Source organism: Dicentrarchus labrax, unplaced genomic scaffold, assembly GCF_905237075.1.
Source record: "Dicentrarchus labrax unplaced genomic scaffold, dlabrax2021, whole genome shotgun sequence".
Lineage (NCBI taxonomy): Eukaryota > Metazoa > Chordata > Actinopteri > Moronidae > Dicentrarchus > Dicentrarchus labrax.
The window spans coordinates 16,236,722-16,249,039 of NW_026136715.1; the positions used below are offsets into that span (position 1 = coordinate 16,236,722).

Below are 12,318 nucleotides of genomic sequence, written 5' to 3' on the forward strand. Positions count from 1 at the left end.
CATTTTCCACTGACTGTTACAGTGTCTAGGTAACTTGGTAAACACATTCAGAGCATTTCCAGTTTATGCATCAGTTTCATTTGAATAGATTTGTATTTCATATACAGCAGGACTGAAACTAAGGATTATATATATATATATATATCAATTAATTTGCTGATTATTTTCTTAAGTGATTCATTGTTTGGGCTGTAAAACATTATAAAATAATAACAATTTCTAGGAGCCCGAAGATATTTAGTTTACAATAATGTTAGGACAACATTTGAGAAGCTGGAACCATCATATATTTGCCATTTTTGCTCAGTTAATCACTTAAACGATCAAAATAGTTAGATCGACTAATCATAGCAGCTTTAATATAGTGTGTAAAATATACAGTTATTAAGAATAGCAAGAGTTTATTGTTGTTTATTAGTATACATTTTGTCTCACTGTCAAGGTGTTAATGTTACAGATTGCTTTAAGTATAACAGTTCACAGTAATCTAAATTAAAGTGATTATTTTCTAGGCTTAGTGTGGTTCAGGGTTTGTGTGGCAAACAGTACCTTTCGGATCAGATCCTGGTCCTCCACCACACCCAGCTCTCTGCCTGTAGCCTGGGCGATCCGTTTCCCTGCCACCAAGTTGCCGACCAGCATAGAAGCGGGACCGACGTCCACTGAACAGATCGTACAATCAGACAATCAGAGTCACGATGCCAACAGCACAAACCAAATAACAACATATAATATTCTGATACTTCATATGCTGTGATGTTCTACAGTGAACATCAGTAGGTATGGTCTGAGGCGGCCTACCTGGCTGTTTCTGGCGTGGCTTGGGCAGGTTGGTAACACAGGTGTGTGGGCACATGAGGATATTACAGGGGTGCAAGTTCCCTTCCAGAAAGTTCTGCTTGGTTTCACAGATGTGGATCCCTCCAAGGGGCGTCTTTGGGAGGGTGTTGGCTGGGACGAGCGCAAGGCAGTAAAGGCCAACCTGGTGGATACTGTCGATGGCCTGTGCAGAAAATCACGTGATATAGTTTAAATGCAAAATGAACACAGTATATAAAATGTCCTTCTGAGAAAAGGCTGCTGAGTCCCTTTAAGACCTCAGTACAAACAAGACCTTCAAAGTTTAATTTCATCCACCATGATAAAGCACTTTCAAACTGAACTTTAGGCATAAAAGGGAGAGTTAGATCACCTAAAATACCATTAAAAGTAGTGCTGTCAAATGATTAAAGTATTAAAATGTCATAGTTAACTCGCAATTAATCGCACATTTTTATCTATTCTAAATGTCCCTTAATTTCTTTTTGTCCCATTATTTTTTCTCATTTTAATGCTCTTATCAACATAGAAAAGTGGATCAGCTTGCTTTGTGCAAATGTTGTTTTTATTGAAAATTCATCCATTGTCGCCTAGCTTTGATGAGGGGGCGGAGAATTCGCATCAGCTGTGTGCTCGGCCATCAAGTGGTATTTCAGACTGGACGTGCTGCGATGATAGCTCAGTTCACAATGACAAAACACACAGATCACTTTGGTCTTGTCAATGGAACCATTTGGCAATTTTTTAAAAGTAAACTTTCCATTCAGAATATTATTGGCATCCATTTCGGCGTCTCGCGCTCGCCATCCACTCAAAACGTAACGTCTACTACTCTTAAACAAGTGTGTGTGGCGTGCCTGTTGTTTTGTTTCCGGTCTAGCTAGATCCGGTGTGGTGTTGTAGTTTTTCTAACGTTACTAGTTGTTGCAACAGCATGTGAAAAAAACTACAAAGTTAAACAAACGTTAATCTTGCGATAAAAAAGAAGCCGTTGATATGGGTTTGCGTTAACGCCGTTAATAATGAGTTTAACTGACAGCACTAATTAAAAGTAAAACTGTATGAAATATTCACACTAGGTGAGACTATATATGTGATTTACCTGCAGCACTCGACTCATCCACTGGAAGCTGTCCTCCTCACTAGCGTCAGGCCTCTGCTCTGCCACGATCACTATCCTCTCGTCATAAAACACAGTCACTGAGAACACAGCGATCCTGCATGAATGACAACGGAGAAATGAGCACTCACACACTCCAGACCAACACAAAGGGAATGGCTGCAAGATGTTAAAGGGATTGTTCAGTTTGGGCGGATATACAGGAGCAGTTTTTTATAATTTACCAATAAAACATCACAAAATCATCATTACTCATATGAGCATGTGTATGGCTGAACTGGTCTTTGTGCCCACTGTTATGAGCAGTCAGTGTCTCACCTCCCCCTGTAAACTGTTTTGACAGGCTCCACTGCTAGCGCGGTGGCCACCAGGTCGTCGGCGTTGTGGCGTCGCCCGCTCACCATCAGCAGCCCCTCAATCTTACCCACAACAAACACCAGACTTCCCTGTGGACCAGACAGTTTTACTCAGTAAGGAAAACAGAAGTCCTTTATTCCCGAAGGCTAACTCTTTATTTCTGTGTGTGCCTTACAGGTCCTACAAATCCAAGCAGACCAGTTCGAGAGAAGGGAATTTCGCCTATAGGTGCTCCGGCTTGGTTCACGGGGATCACCTACAGGATTGGAAGAGAAATCAAGCATTGGACTCAAATACACGCAGTACAGTAAATCTCACCCTGACATTATATTTTAAGGATTGTCAAAAGAATTGAGATACTGTGGTTAAAAGGTTAGTTAAAAGGTGATTTATTGCCTAAAAATATTTAAATTTAAATTTAAATTAAAAAATTTAAAACATTTATTGGACAACATGAGGGAATAAATAACAATTTCATGGTGACTGTGGCTCCATCTAGTGGATCATTTTAATCTGTGCTTCTTTCCCATCCATCCATTTTCTAAACCAGCTAATCCTGCGCAGATTCAAGGGGGAGTGGAGTTGAACCCAGCACACACTCGACAAGAGGCAGGGGACTCACTGGGCAGGTCGCCAGGAAGTCCATTCTCAAGTGTTGACATGACTTTTTAGTTTAGAGTTGTGATTTGGATGTTGCTGCAAACTACATTTTTTGTCTTCTCTCTCTGTATACTAGTGTGTCAAGAAAAGATTTGGAATGAGCCGTTTAGTTCTTTTAACTTTGACAGACCTCGAATGTGTTCTTGGTGACGCCAGGCAGGCCGTAGTACATGGTGCCTCCAGCCCGAGAGTTGATCACAATCTCTCCTATTTCATCTGTCTTGCAAAGCTGAGGAGGTCCGTCTGGTTTCACAATGCACATCAGAGCTGAAACACACAACCAGGTCACAATTTTAACATTACGTATGTTTACATAAAGTTCAGTAAATGTGGCAACTGCTGCACATCAGCAGTGCAAATTAAAGCCAGTGGCTAACCTCCAGGCATGATGTGGCCCACATCCTGAACCGTGAGAGCAGAGTTCTTGTCCTCCGTGTTCACCCTGATCACCCCATGGCTCAACCCGCCCATGGACAGGATGGCCCTGGCTGGTAGTGGAGCTCCTCGTGCACCAGGCCTACAGTGAAGGCAAAAAGAGAAGTGAACAGGCCAGATAGGAAGGCAGTATTAAGCACACATAAAAAAAACCCTGGTTTGGTATTATTTTTGAGTTGATTAATTTTCAAATTAGTGCAATTATTTTAGCCTACACACTATTTTTAAACTGAACTAAGAAAAGCATGATCTTAGGAAGAGACGTGTAAGCACAAAACTCTTGCCAGTTGGTGCTATAACCACAACTCTATCTACTTATTTGTCTTTGTTCCTTCTTTTCTTACTTCCTCTTTCCTACAAGTCAGGTAGTTACACAATGGTTGTTTACATGTCAATAAAAAACACAATATACATCCCTTATTTCAAGACATCTAAATATATAATAAGTATACAACTAAATATAAGCGCCTTAATGGTGAACATTTTGTGAAAGCTACTCTTGTTGTTTGCATGCAAAACCACACTGGTTTTGAACTCTCCAGTGTCAGAGTGTCTCTTCCTAGAGCATGTGAGTATGCAGATGTGATACCTGCGTATAGCCACAGTCAGGGCTTCAGGAGAGGTGGCACATGGACAGATCACCTCAGGCTTCAGACCATGAGACTGAAACACATTCAGGAAGGCATCACACGACGACACAGACCCTGATAACAAACAATGGACAAAAACGTTACTTATACAAGAAGTAGGCAAAAACATGATATTAGATTATTAGAAAGAGACTATGTTTGTGCAGGAGAAGTGACTTACATGGGTTTGCTCCATCAGCCACAATGAGCATGCGTATTGAGGACAGGTTGGTGTCCCTCTGGTCCTTGTGGGCCATCATGGCCCAGTGGAGGTCACGGCACTTCACCAAGGCCACTCGTGCTATCAGAGGATAAGGGGAGTATGTTATATAGGATGCACTTACATATTGTAATTACGGCTTTCATCAATTACATATACAGTTTGTGTTTGCTATACTGTTAATCAGTGACCTTTGTTGCCATTTTTGTGGTCTTGTAGATAGTTATGATCTTTTAATAATACCCCTGTTACTTAATTGATGCTCTACCTGATTAAATACATATATCAAATTGCGCAGACAATACAATAATAATATTAATAATAATAACCATTATATAAAAGTAAGATTGGACATTGGCTGTACCTTTGTGAATGTGGACCCTCTGCACCCAGGACATGGGACATGCTTTCATGACAGCATATGGCACTGTGATGGTGTGGATTCTGTTCATGACACTCTGGAAAAATGCACATATTGTTAATGTCAGATTTTGCTTCATACCAAAGTTAAAAAAGTGAACTAGTGTGGATAAACGGTACATTGTTGATTGCATTCAATCTCACCGTTAAGACGCCATGCCACATGCCCATATCCTTCTTGCAGTCCAACACATTGACCAGTGTTTCCCCTAAAACAGAAAACACAAAAACAAAGTGAATATGTGTGCAATCAGCAGCTAACTGTGTAGAAGATGCACTATTTGGGTGCCACCTAAAATTTAATTTTGTGGTCCATTAGAGTGTATATTCTCTTTAATCATGATCCTCAGCTAATCCCCTCTGAGGTGCCTCTCTTTGAGCTGGAGAGAGTGAAAATAAATGATGGGCAGGCTAGAGATGAAATGTGCTGCTGAAGAGCTCAAGAGCTGAGCACTTTTCAACCTTATAATATAATAATTTCTAATGCTTAGTTTATAAAGCTTGAGTGTCTCACCCTTACACAGAATGAGAGAGAGAGAGTTAGCATAAGAGAGACAGAGAAGCAGGAGAGGTAACAGTTACACAAAGCACTGAGCTCTGACCTTCACAGTAGTTACAGGCCTGCGACAGGGCTTGACAGTGGGTCAGCATGGAGATCTTGGAGACAGCGACTCCCATCACTGTTCCCTCCTTACTTGCTTTGTACTTTGGTGGAAGAGACACACAAACATCGACAAAGTTACACTAAAGCACAAGCTACCTGGAAACAAACCGATAATAATAATAAAAGTAATCATGGATTTAACAAATACATGTATAAAAGTCAAATTTATAAAAAACAATACTTAATACTTTACAAAGCATAAAAACACAAAAATTTAGAGTAAACAAAAAAAGAAAATGGAGAAAGCACAGTAAAACACTATAGATGTCACAGTACACTCAACTCTTTTTTTCATTTGATACAATTCAGGATACTGGGTTCACTATACAAATTTCTCAAATTTTTTTTAACAAAATGAAAAAGATTTATTTTTTCAATCTACAAAATATATTTTTCTTTCTATTGCTGATACAACAACATACAATGTAACAATTTACTTTTCATCGGTCTTTAACTGTCTCACGATATATCTTTACATCCCAATAAAACACATAAGATAACATCAAACAAACATACAAATGTATTATATGTTTTCAAAGACGATTTTATACAGTTTCTAGATGCAGGACAGTTTTGCAGTAATGGAAAATGCTCAGTCACCCCATGACTCAAAGATTTGGGAAAGACAGGTGAGTCCTAACTCCAGATTTAATAAATACAGGAACTGAACCTTTCTACAATTCATTTATGATCAGTAAAATCAATTAAAATTTTGGTATGTACCAAAGTAGAAATGCTGAAAAGAAGAATTTATGTACCTCTATGTAGGCGGTGTCTGTGTTGGCCGTGGGGATGTGAGGCTGCCAGTCTTTGGATGGTTTGGTCAGGTACTTTGTATCTGTCACTACCCATTTCATCCTCGGCCATCCTGGTAAACATCACAAAGAAACATACAGAAATATTTTAGCTGACACAAGGAAAAGTAGGAAAAAGTGTGAAAGTGTGTTTATGTACACTAATTTGGAGCTGCATTAAATTCACCCCCAACCTCCAGTTTTCAAGGCCAAAGGTGAACCGCCAATACTACCACCCACTCACACACTGCGGCCCTAAATTGGCCAGTGAACATCACTCTGTATATTCCCTTTAATGAGCCTTTCTAACGGCTCCCAAGCAGCATTCGGGCTGACTGACCTTTGAACTGGATGATCTCTCCGTTTGGTGTCTTGGGCAGCCCTTTAAGACACACCTCACTGGTCAGCGCCAGACTAACACCACAGCTGCCCAGCAGGAAGCCAATCTGCTGGCTGCCAGCATCCTAAGGAGAGAGACAAGGGTCAAGAGACTTGTGACATGCAAAGAGAGGCCAGTATACAAACCTGTCTCAATTAAAAAGCACACATACACTCAGCTGTCAATATGTTATATAATAAATCCATATTTTGTTTTAAATAGCCATATGAGCAATGAGGAATTACATATACCCTATACACAGTGATAATTATAACAACATACATGGCACTTAATAATTTGAAAGTTTTATGAAACTGTTAATAAAATGGTTGCTCAGTTAAAATTGACCAAGTTTATCATTTATTAAATGCCAGACACAGTTGAGACCTGACTGAACAATTCACGATTTGCTTCCATGCTCCATCTTTTATAAAGGATTACATCTGATGTTCTGTTTAGTGATCACTACAGAGGAATTCACTCGGCAACAGTGACATCCTTACCTGTCGTGACAGTGGTACCTCGATGGGCACAGGGATGACCTCAGCTAAAAGGCAGCCATAGAAAGCCACCCAGAACATGCCGGGGTCACTGTTTGGATACACCAGCGCCACCTACGAAACAGAGAAACTCCTTTTCTGTGTCATGTTCCTTTATACTTTACTGTACCGAGTGCTGACTGACAAGACTCTTACCCGGTCTCCAGGTTGAAGGACAGGTTCTGTCTTGGTGCCCAGTTTATTCAGCAGCGTATAGGCCAGTTTCAGACTGCGACTCCACAATTTGCCTGTGAAGAAGAAAAGTGAATGATGCTTTTTAAAATGTCGTGTTTGTTGTCCATGTATTAATGTTGTATAACTGATCCAGGATAGTTGAACTCTACAACCCACTATAGCTCCACACTGGAGGAAATGTAGGTGTTATTCTGCTCAAGCCAAAAAATATTTATTCAGTTGAACCAGCTCATGTGTGAAATATATCTCACATTTACATTTTGTGGATACGAACTTTATAAACTGAGTTTATAAAGTTTAACAAAAACCTTTTTCCGTTAACTGTCTACATTAACATTTTCTATGAGTCGAGGTTCTGCTCACCATATGTGAGTGTGTAGAGAGGTTTGCCGGTGATATCCAGAGCGGTGAGGGCAGGGCTCTTGGCCTGAGTGGCCCCCCAGCGGGCCAGGGCAGCCTGCAGGGCAGGAGGCCAGTTACTGACCACTCCGAGAGGCTCCCCCTTCACTGGGATGATTTGACGTCCCTCTGGCTTTGGGGTGTTGGGGTCTGGCTGTGGCACTGGACAACAACAGAGGGAGGCAGTAGATGATTAGAAGAAGCTATGAATAAGGGTGTAACCCTACAATGACACTGTGGATAACACAACAGTTGTGTCACAAACATTATGGTAGTTGTATTAAGATTTCCATGTAATTAAAATTGTTTTGTTTTTTTTTAAATAAAAATAAATAGTATTTCCCTGTTGCTGTACAAGTATTAAAAAAATCCAACTTTACAAAAGGTGATATCAAAAGCAGGAAGAAAAAACAACCCCATCAGTCTGAATGAAGCAACCCATTCAACAAATTGTGAGTTATTGTTTAGCAGCCTATGTGGGATGGTGAAATTCATGCAGGATTAATGTGCTCATGTGAGTAACTCAGGGCCCGTTCTGTGTGTTTGATTACTGTGATTATTTCCAATTTTTCTAACAAAAGCAAAAACATAACACGAATGCATATGGACACTATTCTCACCTTCTACAATTTCCTCAGAGTCATCAACGAAGAATTCGCTGAGTGGTGGTCTCTTCGGCCGTTTGAGTGTGTTTAACAGCTGCTGGATCTTAGTGGACACCCTGCTGTTGACTGGCACGCCTGGACAAACACCAAGAACAGCCACTGTCACAAACATATGTAAACAAACAAACAAAAGAACACGCGCACACCCACACATGCATTTCTATTCTAACACAAATCTCTACTTCACCATACGCTCTCACACACAGTCAGGATCAGAATCAGCAGCGAGAGAGTTCAAAGGGGAAATTGGTACTTGAGGAGACACAGATTGGACGAGCTTTAGGAAAATAAATATACAAGGTTCTCTACGTCTAAACCTATGACACAAGACAAACATAAAGACAGATAGATAGACGCCAGGTTGGAAAGCAAGCTGATTTGGGCGTCTTCAGCATCCCTCCCCTTCCCCAGTTTCGATTTATATTACCTTTTCTTTTTCCTTTTTTAAATGAAAGGCAAGACAGGTACAGGATTAATGGACCCAAAAGAAAGAACACAAAATACTGTCATTAGCAGCATTCCCCACACAGTGAAATGAGGATGAGGTTGAAGATGATTCTGGATGAACATGGGAAGATTGTTTATTGATCTGAACACACACCAGTCAGCTTTGTCACCACACATGGTAAGTGCAAAACAGAAAACCTCACTCAATTGCCATGATAAGAACATGCAAATGGTTTAACCTCCCAATCTGAAGAAGAACATCGACAACCAGGTGACAGTATCCAAATTCCAGGAATAGAATTAAGATTAATGTGATTTTCTCTTTCATCTCTTCTACATTTATACCACTAACAGACATTTATGAACATCTTGGCATGCGTGAGTTTAAGTGTACCGTCAGCTGTATCCAGCATGCTGGAGCGGCTCTGCCCACGGCTCATGCCCCTGACTGCCGGAGGCAGGTCCACCCTGGACCCTCTCTCCTGGGGAGTAGAGGATGTCACATCTGGGGGGACACTGTTTTCTGAAGGAGAAGAGAAAGCGAGCGTTATAAAAGAAAACAACAGCCAACCATCACAGTGATGTATCTGTTAATATTGGAGCTTTATTTAAGATTGGAAACTACCTATGCGTGTGTGGGCCAGTACATCGGCCAACAAGGAAGCAGCGGGTGTGATCTGAGGCTGTGGCTGCGTCTTGGGCTCTCCATGGGAGAGGGTGGAGGAAGCAGACGAGGACGTGGAGGAGCTTTGGACGGAACGGTTGATCCAGTAATCAGGACTCTGCAGGCTCTGGGCTAGTACTGCACTGAGAGCTGCCTTTCTGCGCAGTGAGCCCTCATCCTCTGATGCAGAAGATGTATCTGATGGAAAGAGAAAATCCTGACTATTTAGATGTTCTTATTTTTTAACAATATTTAGCCCCAATTGATTGAAAAGCAGATCCCATAATCATTACACTGACTAGCAGCCCATTGTGTGTGAGAAATCTACTTTACCTGGAGGTGTGCAGGTATCTATGGGAGACTGGACAAAGGCTGAGCGTCTCTTGGTTGGCATGGGCAGTGCCATCTTCTCCTCTTTGTGTTTGGCCAGTGCTGCCTGCACAGCCTCTGTGTGGATGTCTATATAAACGGGAAGAATAAACAGAGTGAGTCAAACAAATGAGGTAGGCAGAAAGAATGAAAAAAATATATAAACAAGCAAGTTGACAGGTTGATGATTATTTATGTTGTTTTATGGTTTGTTCAGGTGTGTGTTTTCCATATAGGCTGTATGTAGGCTGTGTACCTGATCTATAGCGCTCGTCCCTGGCCCCTCCACTACGGTGTGCACGGTGGTGTCTGGAGGCTGAAGATGTGGAGGGGCCTGGGGCCTCAGGGCTGGGGCTGGGATCGGCACTGTGACCTGGGGAAAGCTGTACATCTGGCAGAGACAGATCCACATCTACAGAACAGAAGTAGGTATGTGAAAAGTCAATAAAAACCCATGTAGGGCAACATATATAATAAATAATAAATATATAATAAACAACAAACAAACATGGGCCTTTGGGAAGTTGCACACTTTTGCTTTACATAATGCCATTACAGCCACATGTAGGTATAAATATTATATGATACTCAGAGAGGCTCTCTAAATTTAGACCCACTACTGAGCCTCTGAGCATGAAGTAAAATAAGGACACACACTTGACTGATGCAACTTATACTGTTAACGCAGTGTATGAAACTAGGCTAGATTCGAGCTCATATATTTTTAGTCAACTGTCCTCTCCTCCCAGAAGACCTCTGCAACAGAGCCTCTGAGGAGATGGTGGTTCAGAGGGATAAGGAGGACTAAGGGGATGGGTGTAGATTAAGCAGGAGGTGACCTATGGAGCTTCAAAGCACCCCAATACCTGCTTCGACATCCAGGGCAAGCTAACACAACAGAAAACAGACTCCACTAACAAGCATGGGAACTTAATTAAAGCATTAAATTGAGAATTATTCATATGAGATTTTGATTTTTGCAGTCATTTCCAATTCCCTGTGTGCTCAAGCCAAACCAGGCCAAGGTTGAACAAGCAGGGAATGATGTGTAGTATATTCCACTTTTTAAATTATCTTACAGTGACACATCAAGAAGGACTTGCTCATGCCAATGCTAATGTGGTGCAATTTTTCCAGAGGAAACACCGCACCCTCATGCGAGTCAGCTGACTGAGAAAAACAGAACAGATCAGCTTACCAACGAGGACAGATGTGACTGACTCATGGTAGTACAGCAGAACTCTTGTACTTCCCCATTTCTGTGACTAGTTGTAAACCGTAAAGTGGTTTAAGCGGATTGTGTTCAGGGGTTCACAAGTGACAGCACAACCACAGAGACGTGCAGTGGTTTTGTTACTCAGGGGATTTGCTACAGTGGTGCAGCTTTTAGGGAAGTTGTTAGATGTTAGTGAGATTGTATGTGCATTTCCCATTTTGGCCACTAGAGTGCCACAGAAAGCTAGAAATTGTCCTGGACAAAGAGAATTACAGTTACTTTTTTTTATATTAAGCTGAAAAAAAAAACTGTCACATTCAAAACCACACTTTTTTTCTGTGTAATTCTTAATACAGATGGAGTATCCATTAACTAAGATGCAACTTCCAGTCATGACTTCAGTTCTTCTGATGCAATAACTTTTAAGTCTCAGAGCGACCAGTTCCAAGAATGCTGACAGATTATGTGAGAATTACACAGGAATGAGAGAAGTGGGGCTCAGAAGTTAAAAGATATAAAGCAAAGAGCAAAAGAAAAAGAAATGGTCTCACTTGGCAAATGTTGGATGTAGGAGGCCAGCAGCTTGGCTTTCTTCTTCTCATAGCCCTTCTGCGTGATGTCACCTAAGAGAGAGGACAGCGACACCACACCGTTATGTTAGTCATAATTATCACACAAACACCAGGCAACTGCGCACACAAACCAGATAAAGTATACACTCCTCTGACACACACACACAAACACACACAGCCTCTGCTTTAGCTAATACATTTGCAGGGGTTGAGTCATAATAATAATCCTCTTTAAACCAAATCTACTGAACTCCACATGTTGACAGCCTAGTCCATTTACAACCAGGGTAGGAGATAACACCATTGTTTGGCCTTACATTAGCCCTGGTGAACAAACATGATGAGAGCACAAAAACCTCCTCTGGGCAACGAAACCCAAATATGACTACGGCAACCAGCAGATAACTGTGCCAGGCAGAGAACAATGGCAAAAGTGAAGGCTATCTGGAACAGTTGGGATAGTAAGCAGAGCAAAAAGGAAGCCATGTGAGCCAGTTTCACATGGGACTGAACGATTTATCTCCTCCACCCCCCACCCCCCACCCCCCTTTTCCACTGTACACCCAGCCCCACCCCTTCCCTTCCTCATTCAGCCTTGGACTGGCAGGACTCCCACGGCTTCCAGTTTGCTGGAAAGCAACAGAGCCGAGACAAAGTCCACTTAACTGGGACCCCAAAACACATAGTCTTGCTTGTGCAGCAAACATACATGCAAGACACACCCTACCTAGTTAAGTCACCAGTGTGTAGGATTC

At 41.5% G+C, this 12,318-nt stretch overlaps 1 protein-coding gene across 2 annotated transcripts in view; it reads right to left on the reverse strand.

The window, feature by feature from the left end:
* Nucleotides 1-12,318, reverse strand: part of dip2ba (disco-interacting protein 2 homolog Ba) — a 43,464-nt gene that overhangs the window by 12,021 nt on the left and 19,125 nt on the right. For both annotated transcript variants that reach the window (XM_051424458.1, XM_051424459.1), the window contains exons 2-24: nucleotides 11,543-11,614; nucleotides 10,032-10,187; nucleotides 9,740-9,865; nucleotides 9,368-9,604; nucleotides 9,137-9,265; nucleotides 8,251-8,370; nucleotides 7,595-7,792; nucleotides 7,193-7,284; nucleotides 7,001-7,111; nucleotides 6,459-6,582; nucleotides 6,083-6,192; nucleotides 5,263-5,365; nucleotides 4,805-4,869; nucleotides 4,605-4,698; nucleotides 4,202-4,321; nucleotides 3,981-4,095; nucleotides 3,334-3,473; nucleotides 3,087-3,223; nucleotides 2,472-2,552; nucleotides 2,258-2,385; nucleotides 1,922-2,036; nucleotides 802-1,003; nucleotides 550-662 (exon numbers count right to left, since the gene is read on the reverse strand). In XM_051424458.1, coding sequence (XP_051280418.1) covers nucleotides 550-662; nucleotides 802-1,003; nucleotides 1,922-2,036; nucleotides 2,258-2,385; nucleotides 2,472-2,552; nucleotides 3,087-3,223; nucleotides 3,334-3,473; nucleotides 3,981-4,095; nucleotides 4,202-4,321; nucleotides 4,605-4,698; nucleotides 4,805-4,869; nucleotides 5,263-5,365; nucleotides 6,083-6,192; nucleotides 6,459-6,582; nucleotides 7,001-7,111; nucleotides 7,193-7,284; nucleotides 7,595-7,792; nucleotides 8,251-8,370; nucleotides 9,137-9,265; nucleotides 9,368-9,604; nucleotides 9,740-9,865; nucleotides 10,032-10,187; nucleotides 11,543-11,614 — 2,888 coding nt within the window. The remainder of the gene's footprint in view (nucleotides 1-549; nucleotides 663-801; nucleotides 1,004-1,921; nucleotides 2,037-2,257; nucleotides 2,386-2,471; nucleotides 2,553-3,086; nucleotides 3,224-3,333; nucleotides 3,474-3,980; nucleotides 4,096-4,201; nucleotides 4,322-4,604; nucleotides 4,699-4,804; nucleotides 4,870-5,262; nucleotides 5,366-6,082; nucleotides 6,193-6,458; nucleotides 6,583-7,000; nucleotides 7,112-7,192; nucleotides 7,285-7,594; nucleotides 7,793-8,250; nucleotides 8,371-9,136; nucleotides 9,266-9,367; nucleotides 9,605-9,739; nucleotides 9,866-10,031; nucleotides 10,188-11,542; nucleotides 11,615-12,318) is intronic.